The sequence below is a fragment of the Eumetopias jubatus genome, unplaced genomic scaffold (genome assembly GCF_037043125.1).
Source record: "Eumetopias jubatus isolate StellerSeaLion01/CBP00866 unplaced genomic scaffold, mEumJub1_p1.0 scaffold_9, whole genome shotgun sequence".
NCBI lineage: Eukaryota > Metazoa > Chordata > Mammalia > Carnivora > Otariidae > Eumetopias > Eumetopias jubatus.
Window position 1 is genome coordinate 94,787,649 of NW_028274815.1, and position 21,243 is coordinate 94,808,891.

A 21,243-nucleotide genomic window follows, 5' to 3' on the forward strand; every position below is an offset into this window, starting at 1 on the left:
ATTCTGCCCTCATGATCCTGTAGTTGTTTATCTCTCTTTTTCTCAGCTTCTTTATTGTCCATCATTTGGTCTTCTATATCACTGATTCTCTCTTCTGCCTCATTTATCCTAGCAGTTAGAGCCTCCATTTTTGATTGCACCTCATTAATAGCCTTTTTGATTTTGACTTGGTTAGATTTTAGTTCTTTTATTTCTCCAGAAAGGGTTTCTCTAATAACTTCCATGTTTTTTTCAAGCCTAGCTAGTATCTTTATAATCATCATTCTGAACTCTAGTTCCAACATCTTACTAATGTGCATATTGATTAGATCCCTGGCAGTCGATACTGCCTCTTGTTTTTTTTGTTGAGGTGACTCTTTCAGTCTTGTCAATATGTCCAGAGGAGAATAGATGAATGAGAGAACAAAATGCTAACAGGGTAACAACGTCCCCAGAAAATATCCACTAAACAAATCAGAAAAGTCCTGAAACTGGGGGAAAAGAAAGGGAAAGAAAGAGAAAAGAAAAAGATAAAAACAAACAAACAAAAAGAAAAGAAAACAAATAGATCAAATATGATCAGGCTGGTGCATAGATCAGTGCCACACACTAGATTTTGGGCATATTTTGGTCTGTTAGAAGAAAGTGCCTCCCAAAATTTTAAAGAAAGAAAAACTTATATATGTACAAAAATAAGGGTTGATTTGATGAAGGGATGGAATATGACTGTAAAGATGAAAATTATAAAATATTTTATAAAAGGAATTGATAAGATAAGAATTTGGTTGAAAAAAGAAAGAAGAGGATTTTAAAAAAGAAAGAAAAAAGGGAGAGAATGTGATCAGGCAGGAGACTAGAACAAAGCCATACACTAGAGATTTAGAGTATATTTTGATCTGTTAAAAGAAACTGTATCCCAAAATTTTAAAGAGAGAACAACTTATAGATAGATGATAGATAGATAGATAGATAGATACCAAAAATAAGGGTAACTACTATGAAGGGATAGAATATGACTCTAAAAATGAAAAATAAAAGAGATTTTTTTTTTTAAAAAAGGGATTGATAAGATGTTGGTTGAAAAAGGGAAAAAGAAAAATTCAAAAAAAAAAAAAGACAGTTAAAAAAAATTAACTTTGAAAGACTAAAGAATCATGGGAAAAAAGCCATGAATTCTACGTGCAGTATTCCCCTAGCGCTGGAGTTCTGCCATTCTCATTGATCGGTAAACTTGGTCTTGGCTGGCTGTTCTTGCTGATCTTCTGGGGGAGGGGCCTGTTGCCGTGGTTCCCAAATGTCTTTGCCGGAGGCAGAATTGCCCTGCCCTTGCCTGTCTGGGCTAAGTAATCTTCTTGGGTTTGCTCTCAGGAGCTCTTGTTCCCTGCAAGCTTTCCGTTCTGCTTTGGAGGACGGGAGTGAAAATGGCGACCTCCCAATCTCTGCCCCAAAGGAGCTGAGAACTTGGGGCCCCACTCCTCAGTGCACCCCCAGAGAAAAGCTGTCAATCACTCCCATCTCCCCAGTCTCCAGCCACACTCAGTGCTCACCCGGCCTGTGACCTAGCGTTTCTATATCTGGCACCTGACTCCGTGTGGAGTCTCCAAACCCAGCAGATTCCTGCTGTGCGCTCCCATGCCGCTCCTCCCGGGGAGGGCAGGGGAGTATCCCTGGATCTGCCACTTGTTGGGTCCCTGCTGGAAGAGCAATGGCCCGACTGTGCTGTGGATCATGGTTTATGGCAACCCCGAGCTGAGAGCCCACTCCTTGGCTCCGTCTCTGCAGCCAGCTTCCCTGTTCCAATACCTGGGAGCTCTGCTGCACTCAGGCACTCCCAGTCTTCCTGTGACCCCGCGGGTCCTCAGACCACACTCTCCCAGCGAGGGTTCCAGCCCCTGCTTAGCCACTGGAGTGACATCCCTCAGGGGAGCAGACTTCTAAAAGTTCCGATTTTGTGCTCTGCTGCTCTATCACTTGCCAGAAACGGCTGATGGAGGGCCCTCTCCCCTGCCGTCTATCCTCCCGAATATCGCCTCGGATTCACTTCTCTGCACGCCCTACCTTCCAGAAAGTGGTCGCTTTTCTGTTCAGAGAGTTGTTGCTATTCTTTTCTTCCATCTCCTGTTGAGTTCTTAGGTGTTCAGAATGGTTTGTTCCCTATCCAGCTGAATTCCAGGGACCAGACAAAATCCAGGTTTCCCACTCCTCTGCCATCTTGCTCCTCTACCCCGAGGATCTATAGTCTCTTAAACTCAGGTCATAGTAAACTGGAGAAAAGGGAATACCCAAGCTTTTCAAGGACTGTTAAACACAGCAACTGAATTGGCAATGATACCTGAGAACCCAAAATATCCTCATGGACCCTTGTTAGAGAGGGTGCACATAGGGGCCTGGCAACATATGGAGGATCAGATCCAGCTCACAATGGGTCCAGAGGGCCCAGTGACTCCCATGGTGGTCATGTTCAAGGCCTTGAAAATATCATCGGTGAGTACATACTTGATAGCTGGCAGAATTCTCACATTCCATCCTTTAAATGTGGGGTAGGGGCTATGATGTAGAGATGGCCAAGGGAAAGACCTGGAAACTGCCTCCTCTCAGGCTAGTAAAATAAAATTTTAAGATGTTTTCCAAGGGCTGGAAGGAGGAGGTAATGGGAAGTTCTGATTAATGGTACAGAGTTTTAGTTTATAAGATGCAATGAGATGTGAAGATGGGTTGAGGGATGTTGTACAAAGATATTAATGATTTAATAAAATTAGAATGTACTCCAGGAATTTTAATGTCCTTCATGACATTAAAATAAATTGTATTTAAAAACTGCAAATATGGAGAAATGAACACAGGACAATTTCGTCTTGCCATTTATACTCTTCCATTTAGGTCCAATCTCAGTCATCTTATTTCAGCCATTTTCCTTGAGACAATTTTGATCAAACAACATGTTCTCATTCTGTGCCCACATCAAAGCTTAAAATCCGAATTCTGAAAAACAGGAAAAGTTTTTTGAAAAGGTAATTTTCGGAGTTAATCTATTAAGACATTTTATTCCTTGATCAATTTTTTAAATATAACACAAATTTAAAATTCTATTTCATCCACTTTAATTTGAATTCACTGATTTTTAAACTCAGAATCCACTTTTTAGGCAAATGGCTTGGATCTTTTTTAATCCATATCATAATCTACTGACTTTAGCTTCTGTTGTTTTCCTGTTTGTTTACCTGTCATTCTTTTTACCACGTCAACTTTTCTGATGCTCATTTTGAATATGAAAATATTTGTCGCCCCGGTTTTATTGATATAATTGACATAGAGCGCACTGTGTATGTTTAAGGAACAGGGCATAATGATGTTAGTTTCATATATCTTGAACCGATTACCAGAGTAAGTTTAGTTCACCACCATCATCTCTTAAAGATACAAAAATAGAGTAAATCAAAAAGAAAGAAAAGGCTTTTCTTTGTTATGAGAACCCTCAGATTGGCTCTCTGAACAGCTCTCAAATACGCCATAGAGCAGTAGTAACTGTAGTCATCTGGTTGTACTGTAAATCCCTATGACTTATTTATCTTAAACCCGGAAGTTTGTAACTTTTCACCATTCACTCAATCCCGACCCCACCCTCTGCCCTCTGTTTCTTCTCCTTACTTCAGTCCGATCTCTTTGTCTGAGTTAATTTTTTCCTTTTCTTTTTTTTGTATTCGATTCCAATGGGAAAAGAAAAATTTATCTATATCTATTTATGTATATATATCTATCGATATATGTAGTATCTATCACCTATCTATCTCTCTATTTACATCTTACCTACATAGATATAGTATTAGCCTTTGTCTGTTTCACTTACTTCACGTGGCATAGTGCTTTAAAAGTCCAGGACTGTGATCCCATTTAGTAGGATTTCCTTTCCTTATGGCTGATTAATATGCCATTATATGCAAAACACTTCTTTATCCATTCACCACTAATGGGCACTGATGTTTTCTGTGTCTTGACTATTGAAAATAAGGCTTCTTGACATGGAGGTGGATGCAGGGATTTCTTGGACATATTCCTTTGTTTTGTATGAGTATGTCTCCAGAAGTGGAACTGCTGGATCCTATGGTAGTTCTATTTTTCCTTTTTTGAGGAACATCCATCCTGTTTTGCCTAGTGCCAGTCCCAATGTGCATCCCCGCCAATGGTGCCCAAGGGGTCCCTTTTCTGCATATCCTCACCAGCATTTGTTATCGCTTGCCTTTTTTTGGATAGCTATTGCAATTGATGTGATGTGATATCTCATTATGCACTTGGTTGTATTTTTCTGTGGCTTAGTCATGTTGAGAACCTTGTTTTCTATGGTTTCTCATCTATTTATGTTCTCTGGGAAAATGCCAGAGAACTAGACACTGTGTCTGGGGTCCAGGAGCAAGACTCCATTAGATCTTTAGAGTCCTCATTTGCACATGCGGGAATGGAAGCAGAACCACTCTGTTGGCTGATGTGAGGGGGCTGGAATAAGAAAGAGGACACTGCGGGAGTGGACAGAAAAGGAAGAAAGGGAGGGATCTGAAGTCCTTTACTCTGCCATGGAGCCTGGAGAGCCTGCTCCTTTGCCCCCGTGATGCTAGAAAGCCAGTGCCTTGAGGACCCACGAGAAAAGGCATCCCTTTCTTTGTTGGTGTGCCTGCCCGGGGCTGTCCCATGAGATCTGGAGAACACAATACAAGGCGCCTCCTTGTCCATGGTACCTAGTGAGTTCTGCCAGAGGAACTGGAGCAGGGAGAGTCAGGCACAGGCCATTGTGGTTGTCCCCCTACCCAGAAATAGCTTGAAACTTTTAGTAGCATTCTCCCTGCAGTCTAGGTGGTTAAAGGGGTGGGTGGGCTCCTAGAGCTTCTCAAATAATCACTTAGTAACTAGACACTAAGCATTCCCCCATGCCAGGTACCTTGGTGGGCCCATGCGTGGAGGTGAAAATTCCTAGGGCTCCTCTCTGCCTCTAGGAGCTCAGAGACTAGAGATGGACCGAAGCACAAAAGCAAAGACATGTGAAAGAAAAGATCAAGTACACTATACTACAAACGAAGTGTGCTATGAACGAAGGCTGGAAAGTCATTGGATAGGAAGGCATGAAAGGCCTCACGGAGAGGTACTTGCTGAGAACAGAATGATAAGAGGGAGCGAGATGTGCACAAGTCAGGGTGCAGTGTGTCAGGAAGAAGGTACCACTGCTGCAGACACTCAGTAACTGAAGCTGCTTTGGCCAGAGGAGGTGAAAAAGGCAGGCAGTGTGGCTGGAGGGAAACTAGGAGGAGAACAGAAGGGAGGGCGGGAGGGAGGAGGGCAGGGAGAGATGCTGAAGCCAGGGAGACTGTTAGTTAGCAGTTGTTCCTCTGTGATGGCATTGCCCCAATACCTGCATCTTACAGTGCATATACTTAATTTCTCTCCAATTTGTGGATGAGGTATCCAGGCACAAATTAGCTTGGTTCCCCAGGCTCAAGGTGTGTCAGAGCATGTGGCTGTGACTGAGGCTAGACTGGCAGAGGATTTTCTCCCATGTCAGCTCCCATGATTCTGGAGGCCATTTGGACTCAGAATCTGAGTTCCTGTGCCTCTTTCGGCCTTGGCACTGCCTCAGTTCTCTGCCCTGTGAGCCTCTATAGATGGCAGCTCAAAACATCTGTGCTTGCTTTTTGGTTCAGAGTCAGAGAAGCGAAAGGGAAAGGGAAAGAGTGAGAAGTGCACCAGGAGAAAAGTAACTAGGAAGGGAGAAATTCTCTGCATGACATCTAGAGAAACTCTAGACATGATATTTCATTACGTTGACTGTATGCTATGGGTCAGAAGCCAGTCCCTAACCACCTAGAGGTTACAGAGCGATGCCTAGAACAGAGATCAGCATCCCTGGGAACCCTGGTGAAGGCTGTTCCCCTCATAGACCAAAATGAGGCAACGGGGTCTCATTTTTAATGTAACAGGAAACAATTAAATGACTTTACTACAGAGGATGACAAGGTCTACATCTTCGAGGATTTCCACCCCATCATGGTGTCACATGAAAATGAGGACAAGGGACACGTGACTGTTCCAATTTTACATGGCTGGGACCCCGGCCTCCTTGGAGCGGTCCTCCATGCCAAGTCCCACCCTTTCTTATAATCTTCCATCCTCAATTTTGTGCCACAGATACACAGGATACCATGCCACACATGGAATCAATATTATCCACATACACCTGATGATGTCCCATGGAAGTCAATTCTAGCCTGATCCCTACTCTGCAGGTTGGCAAAGTAGGGAATCCGTGAGAGACACAATGACTGAGGACACAGTACTGGGAAAAGAATCAGAGAAAAAAAGGTCTGACGTCAGCTCTGTCTCCAGAAAGTTAGGGCCCTAGTTACATTTCCAGAGATTTGTGGCCATGGCATTTTTGGCACTTTGTGTACAGTTAAGGAGAGGACATGGGAGAGAAAGGTAAACAGTCAAGTGCCCAGAAGGAGCTCTGGAGAGTCCTGCCTGAACGAAGTGGCCCAGGGAGTAGAATCTTGACAGAGTCACCTCGCTTCCTTTGTGATGGGGCCCAGCTGAACTTAGAACTCTGGGAACATTCAAAAGACAACCTACTCTCCAGCTCACTTGAGAGGAGACGTTCAAGAGAACAAGATGTTCTGTTGTTGTGTTCCCACTTTCAGGAGCTCTGGGCCCAAGACAGCCCAGAGTGAGAGACTTTTATGTAATTGTAGACGTTGGCTCAGCCCTCTTTCCCGAATCTTCTGGTCATGTGGCAGGAGACACCAACAGGTAACACAAGGCAGCTCAGGGCAGCCCCCTGGAGAGCAGACAACAACTGTAATCCCATCTCAGCAGGCCCACACCTCTTGCCCCTCATTGTGTTGTGTGTGTGTGTGTGTGTGTGTGTGTGTGTGTGTGTGTGTGTGTAGAAGATGGGACAGCGGCTGAAGGATATGCCCTTCCCTGGCAGAAGCAATCTGCCAGGGGTTGGAAGCCTGGCATATCTTTCATGTTCATACCGCAGATCATAGCGGGCAGGATGAGAAGGTGAGTGCTGAGAACCAAGCTCACCTACCTGTATGTTAATCAGGAGCCTTAGAGTGTCATCTGGCTACTTCCTTGCTCAAGGTCTTTTCACCTGCCCCACTTAGCCTGAACTGGAGTGCACGATTTCTTTCTTTCTTTCTTTTCTTTTTTTTGAAGTTTTAATTATTTATTTATTTTAAAAATTTTATTATGTTATGTTAATCACCATACATTACAGCATTAATTTGTGATGTAGTGTTCCATGATTTCTAATGAGGGTGTCCCCTTTTGGCAATGTCCCAGGAAGACACTAATGTCTCTTGCCCTGTATATATGGGGCACTGCCCTTTCAGAGCTGCACCCAGGAGATCTTGGATGAGCTGGTCTGGGACTTCAACTACTCCAACTCCCTAGACATGTGTCAGGTGCGCCAGGCCACCCAGGATCAGTGCTGCTGTGAGGTGAGAACGGGAAGAGGGTTGTCCACACTCAGGGCCCCCACACAAATATGGGGACAAACCTGGAGCCCTCCCATAGTGTTTCCACATGAGTGTCCCACAGACCCAACCCCAGAGTAACCCGAACAGCCACACCTCCACCACCATTTATGGGAGAAGGGAGAAAGACACTCTTCTCAGATGTGGGAATGGTACTGGATATAGTTAAAGACTTTTGTGGTTTGGAGGGCCGTTATTTGGTTTCCTTTGCACGAAGCCATGAGGATCTTTGCATTTTACTACTGTTTTGATTACTTTCCCTACTCACCCCAGCTACCCTGTGTAGAATCTAAAGCCCCTGTTCTTGAAGAACTTGTCCGAGGCCTTCTAAATCCTCACACTTAATAGGATGATTGAACATAATAGGGACGGTGGAATGAAGCCATTCTGTATCCTTCTCTGTAACTTATCATCTCTCAGAACAAACACATCACATCATTGTAGGTCCACCAGGTCACACACTGTGTCCTTCTATGTCTCCATAGTCCTCCATAACGGAGGCCATCTACCACAGTGATTCAGCCTTTCAAGGCTGGTGGAACGTGACATTCAATTCTGTTGTCATTTCAGCAGTGCTGCAAGGAACACCTTAAGTGTCCTAAAAGACTGTTTTAGTGGCTATATCTGCCAGAACATAGAACCACACAGAGGTTGGGGAAAGGCCTCTGATGCCTCCTGGCCCAGGTAACTGGCTCTGCCTTTGCAGAGTTCCACCCGGGACCTCTTGGATGAGCTGCTCTACACGTTCAGCTACTCCCTGTCCCTTGACAAGCAGCAGGTGTATCAGGCCACCAACAACATCCAGGGCTGGTCTGGCCTGAGAAAAGGTCCCGATTCATGTTCAATCTCAGGACTCAGGGCAAGGCCGGAACACAGACTAGAGATCATGGGCTCCCCTGGGGCCTGCCGAGGAAGGTGGTTTTCCCCTGAACCTTTCTCCCCATGTCAGGAACAGACCAAGCCTCATCAGCATAGGGGAAATGCCAGACAGCTCATGCTTTGGACAGTCCTCAGGCCCAACATATATGATCCTGAGCAGCGTTTGAGATTCTCCCCCTCTGGTTTCTCCTTCTGCAGTAGGGATGTTTATGGATGACTCAAAGGCCTACAAGTCTTAATAAAGGCTATTAGGAGAGAGAAATGCTATTGTGGCTCAGCTAACAGAACATGTTGAAGTGACCAATGGTTTATCATTTCACCCCTAAATCCAATTGTACTTTTAAGCCTAGAACCTTTCTCTGGGTGGACACTCAAGGCCCTTCTCTTGCACAAATTCACAAAGGGATGGGAGTCTGTGGTCTGAGTGCCAGACCCTGATCATCCTGTGGATTGGTTCATGGTGTTGAAACTGACTACATTGCCCCCCTCCCTTGTCTACCTCGTGGGAAAAGGAATCAACCCTGTCCCTGGATGAGGCTTGCACGATGCTGATGCTCAAAGAAGGCACAGTGGAGAAATTCCTACACTCCCGGGTACCATCCTTCCCGGATAGAAGCATCTCAAATATCACCACCAATTTCTGCATCGATCAGGTGTTCATCTCAGCCCAATGGGTCCTGGGCCAGCAGTTCAATAGGTTAGTGCCCACGCCATGCTCAGCACAGGGGTGAGCCTCCCATCTACTAGCTGTATGTCTAGGGAATGTCACAGCACCTCTCTGATCTTCCCTTTCCTCTTCAGAAAAGTGGGGTGGTAAGAGGGTGAACCTCATAGGGTCACTGTAGGAAATCATGGGAGGAAATATGGCCTGGATTTATCTGGTTCCTGGCTCCGTGGAAAGACCTGCTGGATATGCTGGGCATCTTCATGGTTCATAGTTCTCTCTCTCTCCAGGGAAGAAGCTCTCAAGCTCAACCCTCACAGGCCTGTGGCCTGTGGGTTTACAAAAGGCAATGGAAAGTAGGCAGTTTTCCTATTTGCAAAGGACCTCAAGATTCCATCTAGCTGGTCCTGGTACTTGTCCTTTATGTGACCAGATTAGGGGGAGAACAGCCCAAGGGCCGCTCAGTATTTGGAAAGTCCTGGTGGGGATTTATTCATTCGATAATGGATATTAAGCAGCTAGGAATGCAGGCACGTTCTAGTCACTAAGATAATGGAAGGGATAAAGGAGATTCAATGTCTGGATCTCCAGTCTAGTCAGAGGGTCAGATCGTCACTCTACACATCATAAGCATGCATGTCCAGAGTTGGTTAGATGGGACATCTTTATGGCCTACTCTAGGTATGAATGGATCTACTTATATTTGGAGGAGGATGACAGACTATTTGCTCAAGGAAAAACATGATAGGTCTTTGAATCCAGAAGGAAGTCATGCTGCCTCGACAGAGCAGGGTGGGAGACTACAGGGGTTGTGGCTGGGGAGGGACTTTTAGAACCTCAGATCTCATAGATCTCTTGAATACCATGGGAGGGCTGAATTTGGGGGGCTTCCTGGGAAGAAGCAAATGAGTCAAAGAGGGCTGTGGATGGGGTCCCAAGCCCTGTGGGAGGCAGAGCACAGTGTGGGCTGATTTGGTGCCCAAAACACCCATCCCTTCCATGATCCCATCTTGCTCTGCCTGTTCCTCTCTGCTGACCACCACAACTGGGGTCAAGAACAGAAGGTGTGGTGAGCAGACCACTCCCACATCTGCCTCAAACCTGAGCCCTGATACTGGCCTCCATGCAGCATAGAGTAGACGAGGCCCATGGCCATGAAGAGGAGAGGATAAGTGGACAAACCAGACTCATTCAGGTTTTCAGGACGACCAGGCCTTCTACTGTAAGGACAGCTCCAGAGGGATTGGAAGTGGGCTGGGGCCCTCCTCTGGGACCCAGGCAGTGAGAATGGTGCTGTGGGAGTAGCAGCTGGAATGTAAGGCCAGGCCTCTGACTCTGCTCCACATATGACTCTCCCCAGCACCCTGTCTCCCATCTTGGGTACCTGGCCTGACCAGAAATTGCAGGATATCTGGCAGTCCCTGCACTGTGCCTGTTTGGAGGTCAAGAGGACCTATGAGCATCTGAAGTGGCCTGCCTGGGACCTGAAGAACTGTGCCCCCCTTCTCCTGCTGCATCGGGAGCTTCTGGGGCCCACTGAGGCAGAGGCGGAGGGTAAGGGGGATTGCAAGCTGGGAACGCTATCTGGGCTGGGTTTCTTGGGCTGGATATTCCTTGAAAGGCCATGGATCTGTCCTGTTTTTGTTTTTGGAAAGGCACATGGAAAGTCAGGGATGTGGAGGAACCTTTCTCTTTCTCCTGCCCCAGGGCCAGCTCCAGGGCTCCTTCCAGCTGCAGAGCCAGAAAAAGGGCTTCCTGTGGAGCGAGAGGCAACCCCGGCTCTGTTTCAACCATCACCTCAAGGGGCAGAGTCAGCCTCACCTCCATCAGCCGTTCCAGAACTGGAACAAGTGCTCGCAGCTTCCATATGTGTTCTGGACCCTGAGCCACAGTCAGCTGGACCATCAACTTTTCTGGGAGTTTTCACTCCAGCTGACAAAACAGAAAGTGAGCCCACTCAGGTCCCAGAGGCTTCCTGCCACCAATATGTCACCCCAAAGAACCAGCTGAATGAAGAGAAGTCCGACATCCTGGACTTCCCTCCCAAGCTGGTGGCAGAGCAACTGACATACATGGATGCGGTGAGCAGCTGGGCTCTAAGGGCCGGGCAGGGGCAGGCTTTTCTTCTGCTCTCAACTGCCCCACACCTGCCTTTCCCTGTTGGGGCTCCTATGGTCTGGGACCCAATCTTAGCTCCACAACTTCCCAACCCTGTCAACCCATCAAGGTCCTCAACCCAAGCTTTCCCTGCCTAGCCGCGGACTGTAGAGTTAGACACTGAGAAGAATGGGGGCAGAGTTACTATGCAGATGAAATGAGCCAGAACAGATAGACAAATGGGCAGGCCCTCGTCCCTTGGCTGGAGGAGGGCAGCTCCTTGTGTACAGCCAAGGCCATGTGTTGCCCACCCGTCTGCCTTGGAGGCTGAGCACCCTCAGCATTAATTAGGCATCTGATGTGTACTTAAGGACAGGGCAGACCAACAAACCTGTGGTTGCAGCTATCATGGCAGAATGTGCATCTGAAAGAGGAGAAGGACCCGAGGGATGAATAGTTGGAAGGGTAGATGCCCCCTTCGGAGGAGCCACTTTGAACTACAACCTGGAGCTGGGAGTTCCTGAGGAAGGTCCGGGTGCAAATGCCCTCCTTTCTTCCCTTGCCACTATTTGCTCCTGGGTCATCCTGTACTGGTTTCCCTCAGTGAAAAAGAATGGAATGAAATCCAGGGTCTCCCACAAGGCTCAGGCCATGTTCTCAGCTTCCTGAACTCCAGCTCTGATCTGTGGCCCCTATCAAGGACATGAGTCTTGCATGAGAAATGGCTGGGTGAGCCAACGTCCCCCTGTTCTCTAGGAGCTGTTCAAGAAGGTGTGTGTCCAACACTGCCTGGGCTCTGTCTGGACCAAGCGGAATAAGCCTGGCAATGAGCACCTGGCACCCACAGTCCGGGCCACCATCGCCCAGTTCAACAGTGTGGCCAACTGTGTCATCACCACCTGCCTTGGCAACCCAAGCATGACAGCCCGGGACAGGGCCATGGTGGTGGAGCACTGGATCAAGGTGGCCAAGGTATGCTATGGGAGGCCTGGCTGAGTTGCTCTCCTGAGCCTCGGGAACTGCTCTTCCCTTTAGCACTTCTCAGGGTGGAAGTTCCTGGTCTTAGCCTTAGGGCCTGTGCAGTGCCTAGGCTCTTCCTTCCAGGCGCCTGCTGACTTTGACTTGCACGACCCATTGGTGGGATGCTCAGTTCCTCCCTGGCTCCGTCCTTGGGGTGAGGTCAAGTCCTCCTTCTTCCCAGCAGTCTTCCCCTCTGGGCCTTCCATGTGTCCTTCTGCATGCCCCTGGACATGTGCTTTATCCAGGAGGGGAGATGTCCACTGAGGGGGACGGAAGCTCTAGAGCATGTAGGGCTCCTACTCCCCAACTGACAGCTCCTTGTCCCTCACCAGGCCTGTCAAATCCTGCAGAACTACTCCTCCCTGCATGCCATCCTCGCGGCTCTGCAGACTGTCTCAATTCACCGCCTGAAGAAGACATGGCAGAAGGTTTCCAGGTGAGGAGGCCTCTCCCCATGGAGGGACCAGGATGGAGGAGGGATCTCCCATAGGCCTGTCCTTTTCCCCTCAGTCATCTTGGACCTCCTGGGTGGCAGCAAACCCTGGCCACAGGACCTGGACTGCTGGGCAGGTCTCTCAGCTCCCCCCTGGGAAGAGGCACCAAGCCTGCTGCTTTAGAAATCAGTTTTCCTCAATATCTCACACTGGGCTGCGTTGAAGGAAATATTTTCCCAGGTTTACTTGACAGCCCCTCAACTCTCTGCCCATTGGAAACCCAAATTGACCAAAACAGAGCTGCTCCACTCATATGGGAAGGGAGACCCACGTGAGAGCTCCCTCCCATGTCCTACAAAGACCTGAGTGCCCAGAGGATCCCCGAGAAACCCCTCATCCAGGCAGTTTGACACTTGGGGTTCTCACAGAAAAGGGACTCACACTCAACCTTGCCATGGTATTCCTCCATTGATCCTGCCTCTTTTCCTCAATTCAGGAAGCGCTTTCAAAAATTTAAAAAGCTGTGTACCGAAGACAACCCCCAGGGCAGGAAACTGCTCATCAAGGTAGCATGGAAGGGGCAGGTCTGGACAGAGAGGAGGGCTGTGAGGGAACAGGGTCCTGCGTGGCTGAAGTAGGGAATGGCCTGTAGCATTCCTTGGGGAGGGGTAGCCTATGGCATGAATGTGATGACAGCCTGGGGGGAAGATTCCACTGGGGCTGGGACAAGCAGGTGCTGCCCAACCAGACTCCCTAACCTAGACCCCCCTGTCTCTCTGTGTCGACACTGGCCCCGACGGGGGCCCGTACAAACCTTGAGAGCCCAGAGGACAGGCCTCTGCTCAGGGATGCGGCTGGGATGGGTTGAGGGCCAGAGCAGTGATGATAGATAGTAAGAGGACCCTGAGTCCTCAGGAGACCATGAGAGTTAGGCGGAGTTCTCACTTTTCCTGATGAGAAAACAGGCTCAGGGAGGCCAGGCTGCAAGCTCAAGGTCACACATGGATGGTGTGTTGGAGCTGAGATTGTTCTAAAAGCACTCACGGCATGCTTCAGGATAATGTAGCATCAGCTATCAGCTGAGTTAGGTCACATGTGTAGGGTCTGAAGTCCAAGATGGTGGGTCAAGTGGACTGAGGGTATTCTGGTCTCAAGGAACTTGTCCTTGGCCCTGCAGGAGCGGCCACCTAATAAATTTGCCAGCCTGCTGATGGACCTCCAGGGAGCCCGTAAGAGGGTACAGAAGAAGGTGGGTGTGCCTGAGGTACAGGGCCTCCAGTGTCAGAGGAGAGGGGCTCCTCCCTGAGAGCTGGAAGCCTCCAAATCAGGACTGGTGGGGCCATCGGACTCCAGCCCCGCCTCCTGTTGTCAAGGCTTCTCAAATTCTTCTTTCAATTGGACCAGGGGGAGGGGCTAGAAAGCTGGATACAGAATGGGCTTTGTGGGTGGGGAGGGTCCCGGGGCTATGTACCCTGTGATTTTCAAAATGCAGGACCTGGAGGTGAGTAGGAGGAGTCCGATGTTCTGGGAGCGTGAGGGGAAAGGGCATTGCGGTCAGGTGGCAAAATGTCCTGGGCCGCTTCATGTGGGCACGTTGCGCGGGGCGGGCAGGAGGCTGGAGCATTTTCAGGGGAGGGTCCCTGTAGGCACCAGAGAGTAGGGACTCATCCCAACCCTACCCCTCATGACACAGGGTGTCGTCCCCTACCTTGGCACTTTCCTCACTGACCTGGTGATGCTGGATACTGCAATGGAGGACTATCTGGAGGTGGGTGAGCCTGAGGATTGTGGAGGAGGGCCCAGAATTCTGCGGTTTGGTAGCAGAAAGCCCCTGTCCTGAGCCCTGAGGTCTCAGTACTTGGCAAACCTCCCCTCATGACAGCTTCCCAGCTAACCCCGTGAGCTGGCGTCTCCTGCCCAACTTAGTGATGAGTAAGGGGAGGCTGCACTTAGGACACTGGTCCAGGTGCCCAAGACTGGTGAAGCAGCAGAGCTTCCTGAAGGCAAAGCTGCATGAGGTCTGTCTGAGTGGACCTCAGCCTCTCCCTCTGATGTTGCCTGTGGGGAGAGAGTGAAGTCAGGACCCTCCACATCAGCAAGCACTTCAGTTGCCTAGCAGCCCCTTCCTGCCTGAGGCTTCGGCCTCCCCTTCTGTCATCAGAGAGGGTTGTGTGACTGGGTCCATCCCTGTAGGTGGACCATTTGCCCCATATCCTCCTTTCTCTGGCCCTCAGAGTCTGGCTGAGAAGCCAGGCCCGTTATCCGTGTATGCACGGCCCCCTCACATGTCCTGGCAAAAGTGCAGGTTGACAAGTGGTGGGAATAAAGTGCTAGTAACAACCTGCGGGCTCTTTCTGATAGACTTTGGTTGTCTGCTTTCCAGGGGAATGAGATCAACAACGAGAAAAGGAATAAGGTGAGCACATGTGGCACTTCCTGTAGGGAAGGGTAGGGGACTGGATATCAGAGATGTCCCTGGGAAGAACATTCCTTGGCTCCATCCCCTCCATCTCACATGGACAGGGACTGGTTGATAATAGAGAGGTGGAAGACCTATCCATTTAGAAAGTGGGGACAGAAGAATGGCATCAAGGAGAACCTCCTGCAGGAGGGGCTATTTAGATTCACCTCTGAGAATAGGTTGGGACTAGATGAATTTGCAGGCAGGAGGGTGGCCACGTGTGCCAAGCCACAGGACAGGTCTCTGTCCTGCTACTCAACCCTCACCAGGCCCTGTAGCTTCCTGCTCCAGGCCCTGGAAGCAACCTGTGCTTCTCTCGGCCCAGGAATACAAAGTCCTGACGGAGATCATGCTGCTCCAGGTGGCTGCAGAGAATTACAACATAGAGCCCAAGGATTCATTTCAGGCCTGGTTCCAGTCTATGGAGCGGCTCAGCGATGATGAGAGGTGAGGCCCATGAGGCGCTGAGTGAGGGTTGGGCTGGACTCTTTCTGCTGGCCATTCCAGGGTTCCTTCATCCCTGGGCAGCCTCAGGCCTTGTTGCTGGGGTGCGAGACTCCAGCTGAGGGAAAACACTGGGAGGGACTCCTGAATGGCAGCTCCTGGTCAACTCACAGGGGTCTCTCTGTCCTTAGCTACATCCTGTCCTGCCAGCTGGAGCCCCGGTCCTAGCTGGCCAGCAGCACTCAAGAAGGAGAAGAACTGGCCACAGTCAACCTCAAGGCTGAGTGTGTGTCCAGTGGCAGTGCCAGATTCCTCAGCAGTTGGGGTACTTGTGGTGCGTGTGCCCCATCTGCTCAACACTGCATCCTCCCATCTCTTTACTTATTGGGAGATACAATATTGAATTGTTGTAAGTAGTTAAGTGATGCTGGAATATTATTCGAGTAAAGCCCTTTTGTTCCTCTAGAGCCCAGGAGTGTGGTTTGGTTCTTTAACTTCCTACAGTGATGGAAAAGATGTACAGACTCTCACAGTCATTCCTGAGCTAAGGGATCTTACAGAGTCATCAGCTCTTGTATGTGGGAGGAAGGAGAAGAGCCAGCCCTCCTCCCTAGCTACCGGAGGGAACCTGCAAAAATCGCCTTACTCAGAGGACACGTTCATTTCAGTAGAAGGAATTTGGGCAAAGAGCAGAGACAGCCCCTCTGAACTCCTGAGATTTAGAGGCTGCAGGTCCTTTCACAGGAATAGCAACAACCACTGAAATTGGGAGTCTTTCAGAGTTACACTCCCCAGAACGACTTCCTGCCCCAGAACAGGAGCTACCTTCCTTTGTGCACTCTAAAGCAAGGAAGATCATTACCTGCTTCTTCTGTTGAAGTGGTGTTTTGTTTTTGTTTTTGTTTTTGTTTTGTATTTGTTTTGACCCAGTATTTGGAACTTGTAGTTTCCTAGTTCAATCTCTGGAAGTGCATCAGCACTAAGTGGGGAATACATGTAAGGAGATCAAATCCTGCATCTGGATGGATCGAAGCCAGAGGAAGATAATTTGCAAATTGCCAAAGAGCAGGCAGGTGTTTCCATCCTCAGTTTTCTTCTAGGCACTCCGGGTTCACCCTTGCCAAGATTGAAATCCTCCTGGGATCCTTGTCAATTATCTCTGGATTCCTTTTCCTGCTTGTTTTGTGTGGGGGGGAAAGATGGGAAGTGTACCTTTAAGGCCATTATTGAGCCTAAAATCATTAACATGTATGCTGACCTAGGAGCTTGGATTTCCAGCATGCCTGCATTTCCTTTTGCATTTCTTTTGAATGCAATTCCCTACAGGCCCCAGCCTCTTGCTCAGATCCATGGGAGCCACTGTTCCTTTTGGGACCTGATGGATCAGGGATTGGTTCTCTCTTGCCAGGATAAAGGTCCATATCCTTGCCCAGAGAAACCCCACACTCTCCTCACTAGCCAAGGGGACTTTTTTAGGTCCCCGTTGTTCTGATATCCATGGTCTCAAACATTCACCAGTTTACACACTCAGTCTCAGTTTATACAGTTACACTGACTTGTCCAAAATTGGGAACTGGGCTTGACCCCCTCGACCTAGGGACACCTGCAGATTGAAAGTGAGCAGATAAGAAGCATCTATCATGCAAATGGATGCCAAAACAAGGCAGGGGTAGGAATACTTCTGTCAGACAAAACAGACTACAAAAAAGAGTGTAATAAGACACAAAGAAGGACGCTACATCAGAATAATGGAGACAATGCAACATGAAGATAGAACAATTCTAAATATTTAGACACCCAACATAGGAGCACCCAAATACATAAAACAGCTAATAACAACCATAAAGGGACTAACTGACAGTAATAAAATACAGTAGGGGACTCTAACACCCCACTTCTATTAATGGAGACATGATCCAAGCTGAAAATCAACAAAGAAATGATGGCTTTGAGTGAAGCACTGGTTTTAATAGATATAGAGTAGAATAGAACATTCCACCCTAAAACAGCAAAATACTCATTCCTTTCAAGTGCACATGGAACATTCTCCAGAAGAGATCACATATTAGGCCACAAAACAAGTCTCAACGAATTAAAAAAGATGGAAATCATCTTTTTTGACCATAATGCTATGGAACTAGAAATCAACCATAAGAAAAAACCTGGAAAGACCATGTATACATGGACATTAAATAACATGCTACTGAACAACGAATGGGTCAACCAAGAATTCAAAGAAGAAATCAAAAATTACATGGAAACAAATAAAAATGACACGACAAGGGTCCCAAAATTTGGGATACAGCAAAAGTGAATCTAGGAGGACAGGTTACAGCAATACTGGCTCACCTCCAAAAGCAAGAAAAATCTCCAATAACATAGCCTGATACAAAAGGATCTAGCAAAAGAACAACACAGAGCTCTAGAGCAGTCAATCATCCTTGGCGAGTCGGAGCTCTTGCTGTTGGGCCCATGCATAACTTCCATGTCTGCTCTATGTCTCAGCCTGGATGGTGTTCTTTCCTTTCTTCCAAAATAATTCCTACTGGGGCCACTGGGGAATCAACACTTTAGGGAATTCTAGAATGAGAGAAACTGCCAAAAAGGCCTGGGAAACAACCATCCCTTTCCCATTTGTTGTATCAAAGTGGCCAATTAGCTTTCTCTTTCTGGAACATACAACAGTGGTTTTTTTGAGAAGATCCTCTCAGGTTCTGATCCCCTGGGGATCTCATGAAAATACAGATTCTGATTCAGTAACACTGGGAGGGACCTGAGACTCTGCATTTTCAATATGCTCCCAGCTGATGCCGAGGCCACTTGTCCAGGGACCACACTGAGAAACAAGGTGCCAGTGGACCATTCGACAAAAGTTTTCTGTTTCACCACCAAAAACAGAATTTTCAGCAACATTTTAGCAGCAACAAAGAGGTGTTTTTATTGTCAGGAAGATAAACAGCCAGGGTGGGGCTTTGTCCACACCTGCAGGCCTCTCCTCTCATTCTCCTCCAGGATATATCGAGGCAGGATGGAAGGGGTCAATAGTGTGTGAGTTTCATTAGGCCGGTGGCTTTAATTTCCTTTGCCCTCCTATATCTCTGTGATGTGTGCAGAGCACAAACCCCTTTCAAGAGGAATGGCCGAGGCTGAAAGGGGGTAGGGTGGGAGCCTGAGCTCCTGAGTCAGCCCTGGCATGTGGGCAGAGGCAGGTGCTGGTGGCCACTCCATGTGTGGGGCGTGGGGTCACTTGGAAATCCCCATGAACCAGCCAGAGGAGCTTGAGAGAGGAGTGGCATAAGACACTGCTATAAACTACACTGATTTCCCAAAGGATTTTACAAGTGCTCACAAGTTTTAACCTGAGCCCTGTGGGTCCTTTATGAACAGGGAGATTATGGTCAGGCTTCACCACAGCCTAAGGGTGCAGAACAACGGGCTTTTGTGGAGCCAGGCATTCATATTGAAGATAAAATATTCGCTGGGTGGTCCAGGATAATGAAGGCATTTATTACTCCAGCTAAGCACATGTATGTCAGACTGATCCACAGATTACCCGTACAGAGTCTGTGCTCATGAGGGCTCCAGAAGGGTGAGGCTGGCCGGGTATAGATTTGGGATTAAGGCACCAAAGATCAAAGTGGCTCAGGAGGACGAAAGAGCTGTGACCTGAGGATACAATGGAAGGAGGAATACCATTGCACTGAAAACAGACTGGTTTCCAAGAGTGTCTTTAAAAACTCTGAACTACAGAGAAATTGGTCTCAATCCAGCCCTCAGAGGGAAAACACACACCAAAACAAAACAAAACAAAACAAAACAACAATGGAAATTTATTAAGGGCTTAGGAAGCCAGGTGTCCTGGTGACCTGAGCACAGATCCACAGTTAGAATCTGGGAGGACAAACCACTGGGTTGGCCATGACCTGATAAGTGACCTTGGACCAATTGCATTTGCCTTTCATTTTCCTCATCTGCTGGGGACAGAGATTGACTCTAGGTTCCAAAGTTGGCAGGCCTCCAGCAGAATGCAGCTCAAAATGCATATTTACTCCATTCCATTTTGTCTACAAAAGATAATTTGGGGGCACCTGGGTGGCTCAGTCAGTGAAGCGTCTGCCTTCGGCTCAGATCACCATCCCAGGTCCTGGGATCGAGTCCCATGTCAGGCTCCCTGCTCAGCACAGCGTCTGCTTCTCCCTTTTCCTCTGTCCCTCTTCCCTGCTCATGATCTCTCTCTCTCTCTTAAATAAATAAATAAAAATATGTTTTTTTAAAAAAAAGATTATTTGTAAGCCTTGGTGGAACACCTCTCTAAGAATGCCAGGTAAGGAGTAGAATTTTCCAGAAGAGGAGTACCAAATGTGCCAGGCACCACATCCTCTTATTAGCTTTAGGAGAAAATTTTTCTAAACAAACACAATTCAATGAGTTTTGACACATGTATATACCCATGAGAATGAACATATACATCATTCTCAAAAGTTCCCTGATACCCTTATAATCCTTCTCTCCCCTAACTGTCCCATCACCAGGTAATAACTGATCTATTTTCTGTCACTGTATTTATTTATTTATTTATTTATTTATTTATTTATGTGCAAGGGTGCTCTTTATTTTATTTTTTTATTTAAATTCAATTAATTAACATATAATATATTATCAGTTTCAGAGGTAGAGGCCAGTGATTCATCAGTCTCATATAATACGCAGTGGTCATTACTCATGTGCCCTCCTTAATGCCCATCACCCAGTTACCCCATCCCCTTGCCCCCCTCCACTCCAGCAACCCTCAGTTTGTTTCCTGTGATTAAGAGTCTCTTATGGTTTGTCTCCCTCTCTTTCGTCTTGTTTTAATTTTTCTTTCTTCCCCTATGATCCTCTGTTTTGTTTCTTAAATTCCACATATGAGTGAGATCATATGATAATTGTCTTTCTCTAATTAACTTATTTTGCTTAGCATAATACCCTCCAGTTCCAGCCACATCATTACAAATGGCAAGATTTCATTTTTTTTGATGGTTGAGTAGTATTCCATTATATATACCACATATATGCCATTCCATATATATACCACATCTTCTTTATACATCCATCTGTCGATGGACAGCTGCGCTCTTTCCATAGTTTGGCTATTGTGGACATGGCTGCTATAAACTTTGGGGTACAGGTGCCCCTTTGGATCCCTACATTTGTATCTTTAGGGTAAATACCTAGTAGTACAATTGCTGGGTCATAGGGTAGTTTTATTTTTAACTTTTTGAGGAACATCCAAATTGTTCTCCAGAGTGCTGCACCAGTTTGCATTCCCACCAACAGGGCAAAAGTTTTCCCCTTTTTCCTCATTATCTCCAGCATCTGTCACTTCCTGACTTGTTAATTCTAGCCATTCTGACCAGTGTGAGGTGGTATCTCATTATGGTTTTGATTTGTATTTCCCAGATGCCAAGTGATGTTGAGCATTTTTTCATGTGTCTGTTGGACATTTGTATGTTTTCTTTGGAGAAATGTCTATTCATGTCTTCTGCCCATTTCTTGATTTGATTATTTATTCTTTGGGTGTTGAATTTGAAAGTTCTTTATAGATGTTAGATACTAGCCCTTTATCTGATAAGACATTTGCAAATATCTTCTCCCATTCTGTTGCTTGTCTTTTGGTTTTGTCAACGTTTCCTTTGCTGTGCAAAAGCTTTTTATCTTGATGAAGTCCCAATAGTTCATTTTTGCCTTTGCTTGCTTTCTGTC

The 21,243-nt window shown here is 47.3% G+C and overlaps 1 protein-coding gene across 1 annotated transcript in view; it reads left to right on the plus strand.

The window, feature by feature from the left end:
- LOC148163570 (ral-GDS-related protein-like) overlaps positions 1-15,729 on the plus strand; it is a 62,118-nt gene extending 46,389 nt beyond the window's left edge. The window contains exons 3-16 of the mRNA XM_088026635.1: positions 6,660-6,768; positions 7,359-7,466; positions 8,894-9,078; positions 10,406-10,599; positions 10,753-10,775; positions 10,857-11,126; positions 11,899-12,114; positions 12,495-12,598; positions 13,093-13,180; positions 13,774-13,845; positions 14,290-14,364; positions 14,980-15,012; positions 15,383-15,504; positions 15,693-15,729. Coding sequence (XP_087882761.1) covers positions 6,660-6,768; positions 7,359-7,466; positions 8,894-9,078; positions 10,406-10,599; positions 10,753-10,775; positions 10,857-11,126; positions 11,899-12,114; positions 12,495-12,598; positions 13,093-13,180; positions 13,774-13,845; positions 14,290-14,364; positions 14,980-15,012; positions 15,383-15,504; positions 15,693-15,729 — 1,636 coding nt within the window. The remainder of the gene's footprint in view (positions 1-6,659; positions 6,769-7,358; positions 7,467-8,893; positions 9,079-10,405; positions 10,600-10,752; positions 10,776-10,856; positions 11,127-11,898; positions 12,115-12,494; positions 12,599-13,092; positions 13,181-13,773; positions 13,846-14,289; positions 14,365-14,979; positions 15,013-15,382; positions 15,505-15,692) is intronic.
- The last annotated feature ends 5,514 nt before the right edge of the window (positions 15,730-21,243 follow it).